Here is a 15,556-nt window from a genome sequence, read left to right as displayed (position 1 = left end):
CTTACAATGTGTATGATAATCAAGGTGGGCCATTTCCAGCACAAATCCAGGGTTTAACAAGAACGTCTGAGGAGGGAGGGTGGGGGCGGGGTAGAAAAAAACAAGGGGAAATAGGTTACCTTGCATAATGACTTAGCCACTCCCAGTCTCTATTCAAGCCTAAATTAATTGTATCCAATTTGCAAATTAATTCCAATTCAGCAGTCTCTCGCTGGAGTCTGGATTTGAAGTTTTTCTGTTGTAATATCGCAACTTTCATGTCTGTAATCGCGTGACCAGAGAGATTGATTACCAGCAGGAGAGTGGGGTGGGGGGAGAAAAAACCTTTTGTAGTGATAATCACCCATTTTTTCATGGTTTGTGTGTATAAAAACGTCTTCTGTACTTTCCACAGTATGCATCCGATGAATTGAGCTGTAGCTCACGAAAGCTTATGCTCAAATAAATTGGTTAGTCTCTAAGGTGCCACAAGTACTCCTGTTCTTTTTAAAATTCCCTAGTAGAAGCATTTACAGCTATTACATAAATCTAATAAGATTGGATATCCAATTTTCTTGCACTTGTTTTGAAAATTTCAGCATTATTCCTCAGTGTTTATGTAAAGAAACTTGAGTGTAAGCCAAGAACCTTCGCACTGAACTAGAATTATTCAGTTTTATTTTATTTTCTAATGTACACTAAGAAAAAAGCCTTCTTGTACCTCAACAGGAGGATCATTTTAGTGGAATTAAGATTTTTTTAATGTTATAATTACCTGTTTGACAAGCTATAGCAGATCAATTCCTGAGTGAGTCATATCTGAGTCACTATTAGGCACAGGAGGCTTACTCTGAAGCAAAAAGTAGGTTGTTGACAATTTTCTTTCATTCCAGTTTGTTTCTTGAAAGTACCTCAGGACATTGAAATAATGTCAGATGTTTCTAAATCTGACTTCCTATGTGACATGGAACCATTTACACTTTTCTTAGATGTCTTTTGTTGTTCTGCTTAATCAGTGGATCTATGAAAACATTATGTGCCTGCACATATGATAGATGTGCCCAATATTTAAGACATTTTGGAAAGCCACTGGAGCCTCCATAAGGAAGATAAGCGGTCAACTGTTAGGTAACCCCTTAGTATTTTTATTAAATGGTCCTGGAAACTCTGAGTTTTATAAAAGCCATAAAGAACGGATCTCTCATCTCCTAGTTGCAGCTAGAATTAACATCAGCAAGGTGGTAGAAGAGGAATGATTCCTGTAAAACTGGTTATCAAGAAGTGTGAGAAATTCTGGTACAAGAAAAACTAAATCAAGTCAGTGTTCTACAGGGGAGAAGGAAAAACTATAATTGCTGGTGGAACTTTTTGGAGTCTGTTGAAGAGGGTCATTACCCACCACCAAGAAAAAAATGGTTATTTACCTTTCTTAACTGTTGTTCTTCGAGATGTGTTGCTCATGTCCATTCCATTCTAGAGTGTGTGTGTCCCCCACATGCAGTCATTGTAGATTTTTGCCTTACTGGTATCTGTAGGGCCTTTTGTGGCGCCCTCTGGAGTGCCACACTGATGCATCAGTATATTAGGCGTCGCCAGCCCTACTCTCTCTCAGTTCCTTCTTGCCAGCAACTCCGACAGAGGGGCAGAAGAGTGGGTAATGGATGGAAATGAGAACACATCTCGAAGAACAAGTGATGAAAGGTAGGTTACCGTTTTTTCTTTGAGTGCTTGCTTATGTCAATTGCATTCTGGGTGACCCATAAGCAGTTTTCCTAGAGGCGAGCTCGGAGTTCACACTCGTGCGGCTTGCAACACTGCTCTACCGAAGCCAGCATTGTCTCGGGTCTGCTGGATAAGTACATAATGCAACGTAAATGTGTGGCTAGACGACCAGGTAGTGGGTGCAGAAGACAGTCCAAGATCACCTGCAGCGAGGCCTGTTAGGCCCGAATACCTTAGTCCAAGGTCCAGCTAGTGAACCTTTTCCATTTGGCCAGGTAAGTCGTTCTAGTGGAGGGCTTTCTTTTACCCAACAAAACCAGTTGGGCACAGGCCGAGCATTCCTGTTCTTCTGCATTCAGCCATGCAGTAGCCAGGCTGTCAAGTGCAGTACCGCCAAGCTCGGGTGTAGAAGGCTGCCATGATTCTGGGACAGCAGATCCCGCCAGAAGGGCAGCTGCAGTGAAGCGGCCACCAAAAAGTACAGCAGCATCCCAAACCAATGCTGGCAAGGCCAAGACAGGGCTATCAGGGTAACCTTCACCTTGTCTTGTTTGATCTTCATGAGGACTCTGTGGGTGGGAAGGCATACATCAGAACCACCGACCACGGGAACAAAAAAATTGTCCAACAGGGAGCCCCTGTCCATCCCCCGAAAAATCAAGCAGAAAACACAGCACTTCCTGTTCTGATGGGACATGAACAAGTCCACCTTGGGAGGTCCCCTTCTCTGGAAGATCACACCCTCCTGATGGAGCAAGAGAAAAGAAGGTCCTGCTGAGGCAATCTGCTAACACATTCCTGGCCCTGGGAAGGTGCACGGTCACCAAATGAATGGCATGCTGCACACAGAAGTCCCAAAGGTGGAGAGCTTCTTGGCAAATGGCCGAAGACCTGGCTCTGCCCTGCTTGTTGATGTAATACAATCGCAACAGTATTGTCCATCAGGACTTGTACCACTTTGCTCTCCAGGTGGGGCAGGAAAACCTGGCAGACCAGGCGAACTGCTTTGAGCTCCCTGATGCCCATGTGGAGGAACTGATCTTCCCATGACCAGAGGCCTTGAGTGCTGAGCTCACCCAGGGGGCCTCCCTAGCCCAGGCCCAAGGCATTGGAAACCAGAGTCAGCTACGGAAATGGGGCCACAAAGAGAACTCCCTCCAACTCCGATCTGGGGTCAACCACCAATCCAGGGACAACCATATATGATCCGGCACCATGACTGCCCGGTCTAGACCGTGTCTGATGGGGACCGACGCCAACCATGCTTGCATTGGCCAGAAATGGAACTGAGCATGACGGACCATGTACAAACATGCTACCATGTGGCCTAACAATCTCAGGCAGGTGTGAGCGGTGGTGAGTAGATGGTACTTCACATGGGACATCAGGTCCAGCATTGCCTGGAAATGGACCTCTGGAAGGAAGACTCTGGCTCGTGTGATGTCAAGGACTGACCCATGAACTGTCTGCGTTGTACCAGCCTTAAGGTCGATTTCTTTTCATTTATTAACAGGCCTAGGTCGTGGAAGGTGGAACATACCAAATCGAGGCTCCTTTGTACCAGTTTCCGAGACCTACCCTTGATGAGCCAATCGTCGAGATACAGGTAGACCTGGACACCTCGACGCCTCAGTTAAGCGGCCATTGGTGCCATATATTTTGTGAACACCCTCGGGCCAACAAGAGTACAAAGGGCAGTGACATGAATTGGAAATGGTGACAGCCCACTATAAAACAGAGGAACCGCCTGTGCCCTTGCAAGATGGACAAATGGAAATAAGCGTCCTTCAAGTCGAGGACAGTGTACCAGTCTCCCAGATCAAGGCAGGGGATGATGGAGGCCAGGGAGACCACCTGTGAAACCTCAACTTCTTGAGAGATTTGTTGAAGCGCCGCAGGTCCAGGATTGGCCTCAGGCCCCCTTTTGCTTTCAGGATTAGGAAATAATGGGGAGCAGAACCCTTTTCCTCTCATTTCCCAAAGAACCTCCTCTACTGCCTGCAGTTGCAGGAGGTTCTCAATCTCTTGAACGAGGAGTTGCTCGTGAGAAGGGTTCCCAAAGAGGGATGGCAAAAGGGGGAGAGGGCGAGAATTGTAGGATGTAGCCCAGAAATAATTTCTAGCACACAGAGGTCCAAGGTCACCCCATGACCAGGCCAAATGGTAGGGGCACAGGCGGTTGAGGAAAGTATGAGGCAAGTCCAGGAAGTTGACTGAGGTGTTGCTCTTGAGCACACCCTCAAAATGAGTGCCTTCTGGCCCCCCATGATGCTTCACCACACTGGATTGCACAGGTGAGCAAGAGGAGGAAGGGCGGTGAAGACTAAAACTCATGTCTCTATCCCTTCTCCTTGCAGACCCCTGTCGAGGCTGCCAAGGCCTTGGAGGCAGGGGCGGACGGAACTGCTTCCTCACTGACTGCCAGGGGATGCAGACCCAGTGAGCGGAGGGTGGCCCAAGTGTCCTTTAGTCCATGCAACCCCACATCCATTTGCTCTGCAAAGAGTTCATTCCCATCAAATGGGAGGTCCTGGAGGAGAAAAATTTAACATGTAGAGTTTTGACAGGACAACATAATACATTTTAGTTATGAAACTTATTTAAGAAAAACAGAAGTTTGGACCCAAATATGAGATAATAAGACTAACCAACATTACCAACTGACAAGACAGAGGAGGAAGATGAAGAGTAGAAAAGCTTCAGCCACAATATGTGACCGATACCACAAAGCTGAAGAAAGTAGAACGTCCCATCAACACAGCTTTAGGGATTTCTATAGGCCAATTTATAATCATGTATTAGTGTATATACGAAGTTTATCTCTATTTTAGGTGTAAAACAAGTTTTTTTTTTAAAACATAAATGATAAAGAATGGCTTTGTTAATAAACAAATTAAGGTAAAAAAGAAAACCTACATACCATAATCTGTTTATGGGGAAGACTTCAAAATGACAAGCCTGCCACAGAAATATATCCTGGCACTACGGGTGAACAAATCTCTTGCTTAAGCTAAAAGCCGATCATCATACAGATATTGTAAGTGTACTGAGTTGGGGGAGGGGAGACACTGACATTGATCTAAATCAGGTGTTGGTCACTGCCAGCCAGTCTTATTAAACTTGATGACCTTATGGTCCTACTTGTATGACAAAACTTATGGTTCAGTGTAACTTCAAAGCAAAAAGTAGTGATACCGTATTTAAAGACCACTGAAACTGTTAATAATAAACCCCTTTATATTCAAGTATTTTTTCACACTGTTCGTTACTTCTACTATACAAAGATGTGGAGCAGACATTTTGTCAGATACTAGACAAATATTTCCTTGAGAATATTTTGCAGTCAAATTTATAAAGGTGGTGTATTGCTTCTCCTTCTGTATCCCCCCAACAGCAGATAAAATAAAAATTTACAGGAGAGTAGAAACTTTTTTCCTCTGCAGTACAGTCCAACAACACACCTGCCTGTGCAAGGCAGATGACTTGTGAGTGTAGAGATAATGTAATATTCTTCCCCAAAGGGCATGAAAAGATGATTGGATCTTCTGCAAAAACAGGTCATCTGGGGGACAATTTATCCGTCTGGATTTGCAGCAGATCTGATCACACAAACAGCTGTTAATTTTGGCTTCTCTGAAATACAGAGTAAAAAAAATTCAATGTTGACCACTGCAAATGATAACAAAAATGGTTCAGAGCTACACAAAATAGTGGAAAGTAAAACAGAAATAGTTTAAAACTGTCCAATTATTTGACAATATTAGAAGAATTTAAAACTCTTAAATATTATTAAATAGTAAAACCTACTCTATAGTAGTGCATTGTTGCCTTCTTATATCCTTGGAAGTATCAGCATAGGAATGTCAGATAACCACTGATTTAATCTGCCCCGTATCCACTGTTTGGGCCTGATTGTTTCATTATACTTTGCTTTAAAAATCAAATGAGTGTCTCCAGAATTATATTAGTCTAACTCAGATCAGATTCTGGCCCTCTTGTGTGTAGCTATATTCAGCTGCCCCTTCATGCCTCCTATGCAGATAGGAGGAGGGGGCATTGCTGAGCAAATTTATGCTCCAGCAAACCTTGACTGTTGCATGGTTCCTTGTCATAACAATGCTCTATCACAAAGTCTGGAAGAGAAAATCCAAAGCAGACGGGAAGAAGGATGGGTAGTGGAAACCCATAGGGATACACATCTCGAAGAACTCCAGTTATTGCACAAGATAAGTAACCTCTCCTTCTTTGAGTAGTGTCCCTATGGGTATTCCATTTTAGGTGATTCCTGAGAAGTATCCTCATAAGGAGAACGGAGTCCAATACTGAAAACAGTGAACAGCATTGCCAACTGAAACATCTGATTTAGAGGCATGAACCAGAGCATGGTTAGGAGAAAGCATATACTGAAGTTTAAGTTGCAGCTCTGCAAGTTTCAGCAACTGGAAAAATCTTGAGTAGTGGGCTAACCCTCTAGAAGGAAGCTGAATATTGGCAGAATCATAACTAAATAATCCATCCAGAGATCAATCTTGAGTCTCTGGGTGGAGACTGTAGAGCCCTTGGATTTGTTTGCAATTGAAAGTCTGGGAGAGTTGTTCAGAAAGCCTTCTATCTGGACAGAACTACACCGAACACCTTCCTGACATCCAAAGTATAAAAGGCAGATTCCTGCCTCATCTGTTGTGGTTTCAGGGGAAAAAAATGAAAGGTGAATGATGTCTCTAATTCAAAAGACACTTTAGGCAGAAACCTGGGATGTTGTCACAACAATATCTTTTCCTTAAAAGACACTGTAAAAGCAGGGTCTGTCACTGAAGGCCCAAGTGCTCTGTGCCTCTGGGCAGATGTGATGGCCATCAACAAAGCTGTTTTCATGAATAGGTGGAGCAGTGAACATGGAGCAATGGCTAAAAGGAGCATTTCAAAAGGCAAGTAAAAACAAAATTCAAGTTCTATACCAGGGTAGGTTCCCTAGTCTGTCAAAGTTTCATCAGTCCTCTAAGGAATCTTGACACTGTTGGATAAGCAAATATACAAACTTTCCACAGCTGAGTGAAAAGCTGTTACAGCCACCAACTGAACCTTGGCAGAACTCATAGCAAGACCTGATATTTTAATTCCAACAGGTAACTCCAGAATAATGGAAAGAAAAACTTGAACAGGAAAGACTAATCAACAGATACACCAGTGGTGTAATCTCTTCCATTTCTGAAGTATTTCATGTAGATGTCTCTTTTCTATTTAACAGTACCCCTGTTGAGCAGGAGGTATCTATACCCAAGAACAGTTGAGGAATCATACCAGGAGTCACAGTACTTTGAGGTTGGGGTGAAGAACCTGATCGGCATTCTAAGACAACAGATGCCAACTGACAAAGTCTCAGTGGTGGACAAGAAGCAAATCAAATAAGATAAGGATACCAAACCTGTCTCAGCCAAGTCAGTGTAATTAAAACTGACTTTGGCCCTGTCCTGTTCGATCTTATTCCACCCCTTCAAACGTAAAGGTGAAATAAGGAAGGTACCCCCTAGTGATTAAAGGTCTCATCCCCCTCTAGAGCAAAGTTCCTTGAAATTTGTGTTGGCGGCAGTTGAAAAGACGTTCAACTTCTGGAAATCCATACATTAAAACTATGATATTGAGTACTCATGAATCAAACTCCCATTTGTAATTTTGGGAGAAGAGCCTGCTGAAGTCATCAGCTGTGGTGTTCTATACACCCAGGAGGTAAGAAGCTAACTATCAGGTGACTATCTGGTTGGCTATGCAGAGAGTTTTATTGCTGCAGCAAAGTCCTGCCCTGTTGATTGATGTAGAATATGCAGGCCAAATAGTAGGTCATGATCTTGATGGATATGACTCTGATCAGAGGAAGGAAGTGAATGCAAGCGTTTCTCATTGCTCTAAGTTCTAAACGATTAACGTGAAGATGCTCTTGTGACAATTTGCCTTGGATTGTGTGTGACCCTGGATATGTTTCCCATCCCAAGAGGGATGTGTCTGATCTTAAAATGATGGTAAGAGGAGCTTGAACAAAAGAGTCTGGCACAGACCCTTTGGTCCTTCCACTAGTTGAGTGTTTGCAGAATGCAGGTGGGTACAGACACCTGTTTGTCCAGGCTGTGCTTGTTCGGTATACATACTTACACTGTCTTGGGCCATCCTTGAAGGCATCAGAGATGTAAGCTTGAACCTTCGTAAACAAACACTCCAGATATCACATGCCACAGTAGTTGAAGACAATTCCTTAGTGAGGTTTGAGGGCTGAGTTGGATCTTTGAGATGAGATTCTTTAGGGTGAGAAATCTGTCAGTCGGTTGGTAAGCCCTGCCCATCACCACATCCAAAAACCCCTACGAAATCTATCTACTGTACCGGTGTCAAAGCGGACTTCAAGGTTTAGTTGGACTGTGTGTGCTCGCCACATGCATGGGTGCCAGAAGTTTTTCCCTCAGTGGTATCCATAGGGGACCAGCTCTGGCACCCTCCGGAGTGGCGCACATATGTGCTGGTATAAGGAGCGCACCCAGCTCCCTCCCCGCTAGAACACCGACGGAGGGGAAGGAGGGTAGATCATTGAATGGACATGAGCAACACATCTCTAAGAACAGTTACGAAAGGTTAGTAACTGCTTTTTCTTCTTCGAGTGCTTGCTCATGTCCATTCCATGTTAGGTGACTGCCAAGCAGTATCTCTGGATGCAGGTAGGAGTTTATGGACGTGTCGATTGCAACACAGCTCTGCCAAAGCCAGCATCATCTCTGGCCTGCTGGGTGATGGCACAGTCCGTTGTGAAGGTATGTACTGACGACCACATTGCAGTCCTGCAGATGTCCTGGATAGGGACCTGCTCCAGGAAGGCTGCCAATGATGCCTGAGCTCTAATAGAATGGGCCATCAGTGGAGGCATAAGCTGTGCCATCTCATAGCAAGTATGGATGCAGGTGGTGATCCAAGGCAAGATCCTTTGAGAAGATGCCGGAAGGCCTTTCATCCAGTCAGCCATTGCGAAGAGTTGAGTTGATCTGAGGAAGGGCTTAGTACCCTTCAGACAGAAAGCCAGGGCATGCCTTATAGGGTTTGCAGACACCTCTCTTAGTTGGACGGGTGAGGCCTTGGACAGAACACCAGGACGAAGATGTCCTGGTTAACATGGAAGTGCAACACCACCTTTGGCAGGAAAGCAGGATGGGATGCAACTGAACTATATCCTTGTAGAACACCATGTACGGGGACTCCAATGTAAGGGATTTAATCTCGGAGACTCACCTCGCTGAAGTGATAGCTACAAGGAAAGCGACCTTCCACAACAGGTGCGAAAGAGAGCAGGAGGCTAGAGGCTCAAAGGGAGGGCCAGTCAGCCTACAGAGGACTAGGTTGAGGTCCCATTGGGGAACCAGGTCCTGGACCAGTAGAAAAAGTCTTTCAAGGTCATTCAGGAACCTGATTGTCATCTCATAGAAGAATGCTGATCTGCCTTGGCTGTGGAGATAGAAGACTGATATGGCCACCAGGTGCACCTTGATCAAAGAGAAGGCCAGGCCCTCGTGCTTTATTAAGTAAAGCAGGTAATCCAGAATGGACTGCAGAGACGACTGGGTCAGGTTGATATTCCACTCCGACACCCAGCAGAAGAAGCACTTCCACTTTGCCAGGTAAGTCACACTCATGGAGGGCTTTCTACTTTCCAAAAGAACCCGCTGAACAGGACTAGAGTAGGCCTAGCATGGAATGGACACCTAGCATGGAATGGACATGAGCAAGCACTCGAAGAAGAAATACTTTTTTCGCCACATTCCCCAATTTTTTTTTTTATAATTATATATAGTGTGATACAGGAGAGCCAGGGAGCAGTGGGAGAGTGCTAGAGTGGAAATATATAAACTCAAGGCTAATTAAGGCATGGTTCCCTGTAGACTAGGGAAGGTGGCTGCAGGTTAATTGGAGCACCTGCCATCAATTAAGGCCCTGTTAGGAACCTAATAAAACCCCCTGCTTCAGGCAGACAGAGAAAGAGGAGAAAGGAGAGAGGACTGGAGCTTGGAGGTGTGCTGTGAGACCTGGAAAAATCAGAGAACTGAAGTAAGGGGGACCCTACCCAGTAGAGGAGGGAGATTCCCTTCCCCAGCATCTAAGGACCGGCAGGTACCCCACCCAAGGGGAAAGAGGGTTAGAACACACAGGGGTTGAGGGGGCTTGGGCTCAGAGTGAGGAGCAAACCCAGACCTCTCCCCCGCTTCCCTCCTTTACCACCTTCCTGGGCCACTAGCAGAGCCATCGACGCCCCAAGAACAGGGGCAAGGAGTGGTATCTTAGCTCCCCGCCAAGAAAAGCGCAGGACCCACCAGACTAACATCGGCCATCTTGTCACAACAGTTACCTCAATTTCATCTTAAAATTTCTTTTTTACCTTTCCCTTCCACCTACGTGGTTTAGGTGCAGTTTTGTTAACCATACTTCTTTTTTAAAAAACTCTTTGAGAAGCAGGAACATAATAAATCCTGTAAGTAATATTCCATCCCAAGTTAGATATCAACACATATACCACCATAGGAAAAATTAAGAATGAAGCAAGAAAACAAATCTCTACCTGCAACAAGGTCACCTCCTGGTCCATGCCATTGGAATACTGGATCTATCAGCTCTGAATTTCGTAGCCGATTTGTTACACATAGAATACGTGGACTGTTGTGATTCAACTTGACATAAATTTTGACTGAAAATACAACATATGGTAATTAGCAAGTTTCTTAGGTAATAAATTGTCTGTACAGTCAAGTAAGATAATAACCACAATCTTAAAATATATGTTTGAAGAATGACCCAAGATATTGGGATGGGTCCTCTTATTTCCATCACCAGACGTGAAATGTTAAAGATTCTTTTTCTGTCCTACATAAAATCAAATGAAAAGCACTGGAGATTTGTTCCAGTTCTATTTCATATTCTTCTATAACATCTAGGTCTCTTCTACCTGACTTGATTTAATCTAGTTCTCTAAAAAGAACAGTACCTCCTAGTGCCCACCAATGACCCTTTTGACAGAACAGAATATGTTTGCATATTAATCCAATGGGTTCTCACTTGTGGGGTCCTGCAGAGTTTTATTTTGTCTCCCCTAGAGTTCAATTTGTACATAAAGTCAATGTGCGGGGACAGAGAGTTAGCTTGGAGCCTGGGTAATTTTGCCATTATAATAGGCTCTTGCAGTTCTAGCTGGCCTGTGAAAATGTGGATTGGGGGCCTTCTTTGTGCCCTTTCAAAAATTTATGTGGAACCATCCATAATTTTAACAGTAAGAATCTAACTCAGGAGAAGATAGGTGTATAGCAAGTACCCACAATCCCACAAGAACCTTTAGAAGCTGCTTTCCTGACCTTATGTGGCATGGAACATAAACTTTGTTGTGTGTGATGAATGAGTATTTCTATTCCACAAAAAAGAAAGATTTAGTTAAGGTATTAAGGTTGTAAGTATGTTACAGTGAAATCCAGGTAACTCCAAAACACAGTATTACATTTTGTTTACCAAAATTCTATACCTTTTAAATAAACCAAATGTTAGGCTGGGAAATTAACAATTAAGGATCCAGCTAGTTCTCCAGTGCCATATTACTCACCACCTCCCACTTGGTTTACATTACTCACCCAATCTTAAACTTAATCCTTTAAAATTTGCAAAAAAAATACAGTCATAGGTCAAAACACAAATTATAGGGAGAATATAAAATCCCATTTCCAATCCAAAGGCACAGGTATTTGGCAAGGTCTGCATCTGAGGGAGAAAGTCACAACTGTTGTGCAAAAACACCAGTGGGAAAAAAAGCACATTGGCCACTGAAGGCTAGACTCTGGGATCAACTGAAGGTCAAGAAGTATCTCTAAACTACAAATCTCATAAATGAAGGATGGGCACACCTGCTTCTCAATGGGAAAAGAATCCATCCCCAGCATGCTCCAGATCCTTCCCCACAAGACATCTTTCTTTCTTATTTGGATAAAGTATTAGCCAACTCACTCTTATACAAATCCCTATCTCGGCCAACCAGAAAGGAAGCAACCACACTCCACCATCTGGGTCTGTTAAAAAGGGGATATAGGAGTTGCTTGCTATTAGCATACTAATGGCAAAATAGTGACCGCAGTCCCCATAGTTATTATTTTAACCATCAGTAAAAACTAAGGTTTATTATTCCATTTATGAATACCTGGAAATGTGGTTGATCCTACTATTTTCAAATCATTATGTTTTGGATTTGCACTTCCAGAGAATCTCCTTGAAGACTGAACTGTCAAAATATAAAAATTAAAATAAGAATTTAAACTTATCTGGAAAAGCGAACAGTGAATTTATAGGCTGATTTCTAAGCTTTAATAGATGTCTTCTATTATTTGTAGTGGGGTAGCACCATTAATACTAGGTCTGAATAGAACAATTTTATACAAAAGTACCTCCCATTAAGTCAAATGACTAAGGCATGGATTCATAAAAGCATCCCTATTATACACTGCACTAAAGCACATACTTAACTTTAAGCACATTCTTAAATATTACACAAGTGCATAAGTCCTGTTCAGAATAGGGACAGATTTAAACATGTACCTTTCGGAATAGGTCCCTTAATCTGTGTACTGACCATTAATAAAACAAGTTTAACCATATTTATTTTATTACGGTAATCTCATAATTAGAACCAATCTGAAATAAATGTATACACTACAAATTTAACCATTTTCTGCATTTAAGAATGCTGTACACCAAACAGCAATACATAAGAATCAATGCCTGCTCACCTTACACCAAACTCCCCTTGAATTCTGACTTCCCCAAACAGTAACTTGAATACATTACTGACCTATATTAAGGCACAATTTAACAGCATGTATATTATACCCTGCAACTTTGGTTCCTCATCCCAGGCCCCCATTTCCTCAGCTCTATGTCCCAATCTTCCCACCACCCCCAAACCCTTTTCCTACCACCTCAGGGAACCCGTCTACATTCCAGTCAAGTTGCTTCCTCCCCCTTGCTCCCTCGGAGCCAGCATGGAGACCACTGAGAGCACAGAAGACCCAGTCTTGCTGCTATCAGTTCCTGTTCCTGACACCCCCAGGCTCTTAATAGTGAGGAGGAGCAACTGCAGGGAAAGCCTTGCTCTGCCCCTTCATCCCTGGGCTGGAGCATGCTTAGTACAATCTTCGAAGCATTGCCAAACGTGTTAACTGAGATGTTCTGGGGCTCATAATTTGGCCAAATTTTGGCAAATTTTCATGGAGATGATCAAGAGTATCCCTGACACAAGGGCAATACCCCATGACAAATCTTGAGTCCCTGCTCCAAAGAATGGGGCACTAGAGCATCTCAATTTAACAGTTTTAAGAATTTTTTAACATAGACAGAACAATGTATTTTTTCCACAATTCTTGTTCTAAGAAATGGTTGAACCACTTTTGCTAAAATTTTCAAAAACAATTCAAGCTAAGGTAGGCATCTGGCATGGAAAATTACAGCCCAAAGGTTAAAGTTTGACAAATGTATAAGAAACTGAAAACAGCATCTTATAGTGGAAAGTGTTAGGCAATTTTAACAATAGGTATCACTACCTACACTGCCTTTCATATACAAACATGCATGACTTGGGGGGGGGGGGGGAAGGGGCAGTAACCACAGCATTATAATGAAGGCATTTTTAGTGTTTGAGGCCACAGATTAGATTAAACTGATTTTTAAAGACAGGATTTTTTCATATTTTCACTTTCATGGTGACACTACAGGGCAGAATTAAGGATGTTTGAATGCCTTAATATTGTATTTCCATACAATAACATGTTTTTGGATCTCTCTTAAGTATAAGTTTAACTCTCAATTTTCCAATTTGTAATGCTTGGTTTGGGGATAAATTACAACAGCTCTGTATTTTTTTAAAATCACTAATTACTGTTACATACTCTCAGTCTTACCTCCATTTTACCAGTATTTTATCTTGGAATTTCCTTGGTTTATTTTAAAGTTAAAAGCTAATGAACATGAACACTAAATAAGAAATCCAATGAAAATGCAACCATGTGCTATTTCTAGTTATTTGAAGAGATGTACTGTTAACTTTAAACCTTATCCACTCATACATCAGAGCAGCACAAAGCAGCCAACCCATTTAAACCAGGTTCACAGAAACTTTGCATCACTGGAACAGCACAGAACAGCTGGCTATTATCGTGCAACTGACTTATTGGTTATTGGGCAGTATTAGTGAGACTGGTGCTATGTGAGAGGAGTGAAGGGTGCCCCATACCTGAACCCCTGTGTCTCCACTTCGAAGGTTCCCACTGTATTCCTATGTCAGATCCCCCAGCAGAGTTGTCTGGATGTGCAGTGGAGCTGTGGCAGCAGTGCCTTGAGGAGTTTTCAAATACTGATGCCAAAGCTAGCATGTGGTCTTGGAACTTTTAAAGAGCAGTGACAGTTGGGTCAAAGTAATCTGCCAATAAGAATTCATGGCACATGACCGCAGTCTATCCCATACCACTGACTCCTTACAATCAAAATAACCATTGCATGCAAATTAACTGTAGAAGGATGGTGATGGAGTGAGATACTTCTGAGGTAACAATGGCCCATTTAAGAGTTACCTGAGTTGTTTACCTGACTCCATATGTTCATAAACAATTAGGTACAACACTGTAATTAAGTTAAATTATTAAATCTAATTTCTTCAAATATAGCCTATGAACAAGATACCATTTTTAACTATGTGGGAAATTCAGAGTGTTGTTAGTCTGTTATCATTTAGAACTGAGAAAAAGACTCACGCTAAATTTCTTAAAGGACTCAGTTTTTAATTACTATTATTAGCTCACACTAATTAACAGATTTACTTGTAAATGCTCAGAAATTCATGCTGTACTCAAATAGTAAATGATGTAAGTCAGCGGACGATATGCTGTATTGTATTTATACATATGAAGGTTGAATACATGGATTTAAGTGCAAAATAGAACTCAATCTTAACTACAAAGTCACGACTGGTGACAACATATCTAGATATAGATGTGTTACAAAACAAGCAGCTCTTACAACTACTGAGTGAGCTACAATTTAGAATCTACTTTATTTTTATGTTTAAATACTCAAACTTAAGGTTGCAACCATTGCATTAAATTTAATTGAGTCCTTATAGTAGACCAATCCATTCTTAACTCTGAATTTCCCCCTTAGAATTAGAATCAGACTTTTAACGTTATTTTAACCTGTGAGTACTATATATTCAAGCAGATATAAAACAAGTAGGGCTATTGATTAATCGCAGTTAACTCACATGATTAACTCAAAAAAATTAACTGTGATTAAAAAAATTAATCGCAATTAACTGCACTATGAAACAATAGACTACCAATTGAAATTTAATATTTTTGTATGTTTTTCTACATTTTCAAATATATTGATTTCTATTACAACACAGAATACAAAGCGTAGAGTACTTTGTACTTCTTTATTGTAGTTTTTATTACAAATATTTGCACTGTAAAATTGATAAACAAAAGATATAGTATTTTTCAATTCACCTCACACAAGTACTGTAGTGCAATCCCTATTGTGAAAGTGTAACTTACAAATGTAGATTTTTTTTTGGTTACATAACTGCACTCAAAAACAAAACAATGTAAAACTTTAGAGCCTACAAATCCATTCAGTCCTACTTCTTATTCAGCCACTCACTAAAACAAACAAGTTTGTTTACATTTACGGGAGATACTGATGACTGCTTCTTATTTACGTCACCTGAAAGTGAGAACAGGCATTCACATGGCACTTCTGTAGCCGGCATTGCAAGGTATTTACGTGCCAGATATGCTAA

The 15,556-nt window shown here is 42.0% G+C and overlaps 1 protein-coding gene across 3 annotated transcripts in view; it reads right to left on the bottom strand.

Moving 5' to 3' along the window:
• Nucleotides 1-15,556, bottom strand: part of ZPBP (zona pellucida binding protein) — a 72,395-nt gene that overhangs the window by 44,618 nt on the left and 12,221 nt on the right. The window contains exons 1-3 of one of the 3 annotated variants that reach the window (XM_075124787.1): nt 13,994-14,429; nt 11,909-11,989; nt 10,292-10,417 (exon numbers count right to left, since the gene is read on the bottom strand). In XM_075124787.1, the coding sequence (XP_074980888.1) occupies nt 10,292-10,417; nt 11,909-11,989; nt 13,994-14,132 (346 nt within the window). In that variant the 5' untranslated portion in view covers nt 14,133-14,429. Of the gene's footprint in view, nt 1-10,291; nt 10,418-11,908; nt 11,990-13,993; nt 14,430-15,556 lie in introns of those variants that run through there. The other 2 variants (XM_075124785.1, XM_075124786.1) reach the window with 2 other exon arrangements.

This window comes from Caretta caretta, chromosome 2 (genome assembly GCF_965140235.1).
Source record: "Caretta caretta isolate rCarCar2 chromosome 2, rCarCar1.hap1, whole genome shotgun sequence".
In the NCBI taxonomy this organism is placed as follows: Eukaryota; Metazoa; Chordata; order Testudines; family Cheloniidae; genus Caretta; species Caretta caretta.
The sequence above is the reverse complement of the archived record's forward strand: the minus strand, read 5'-3'. Positions and strand labels throughout refer to the sequence as shown.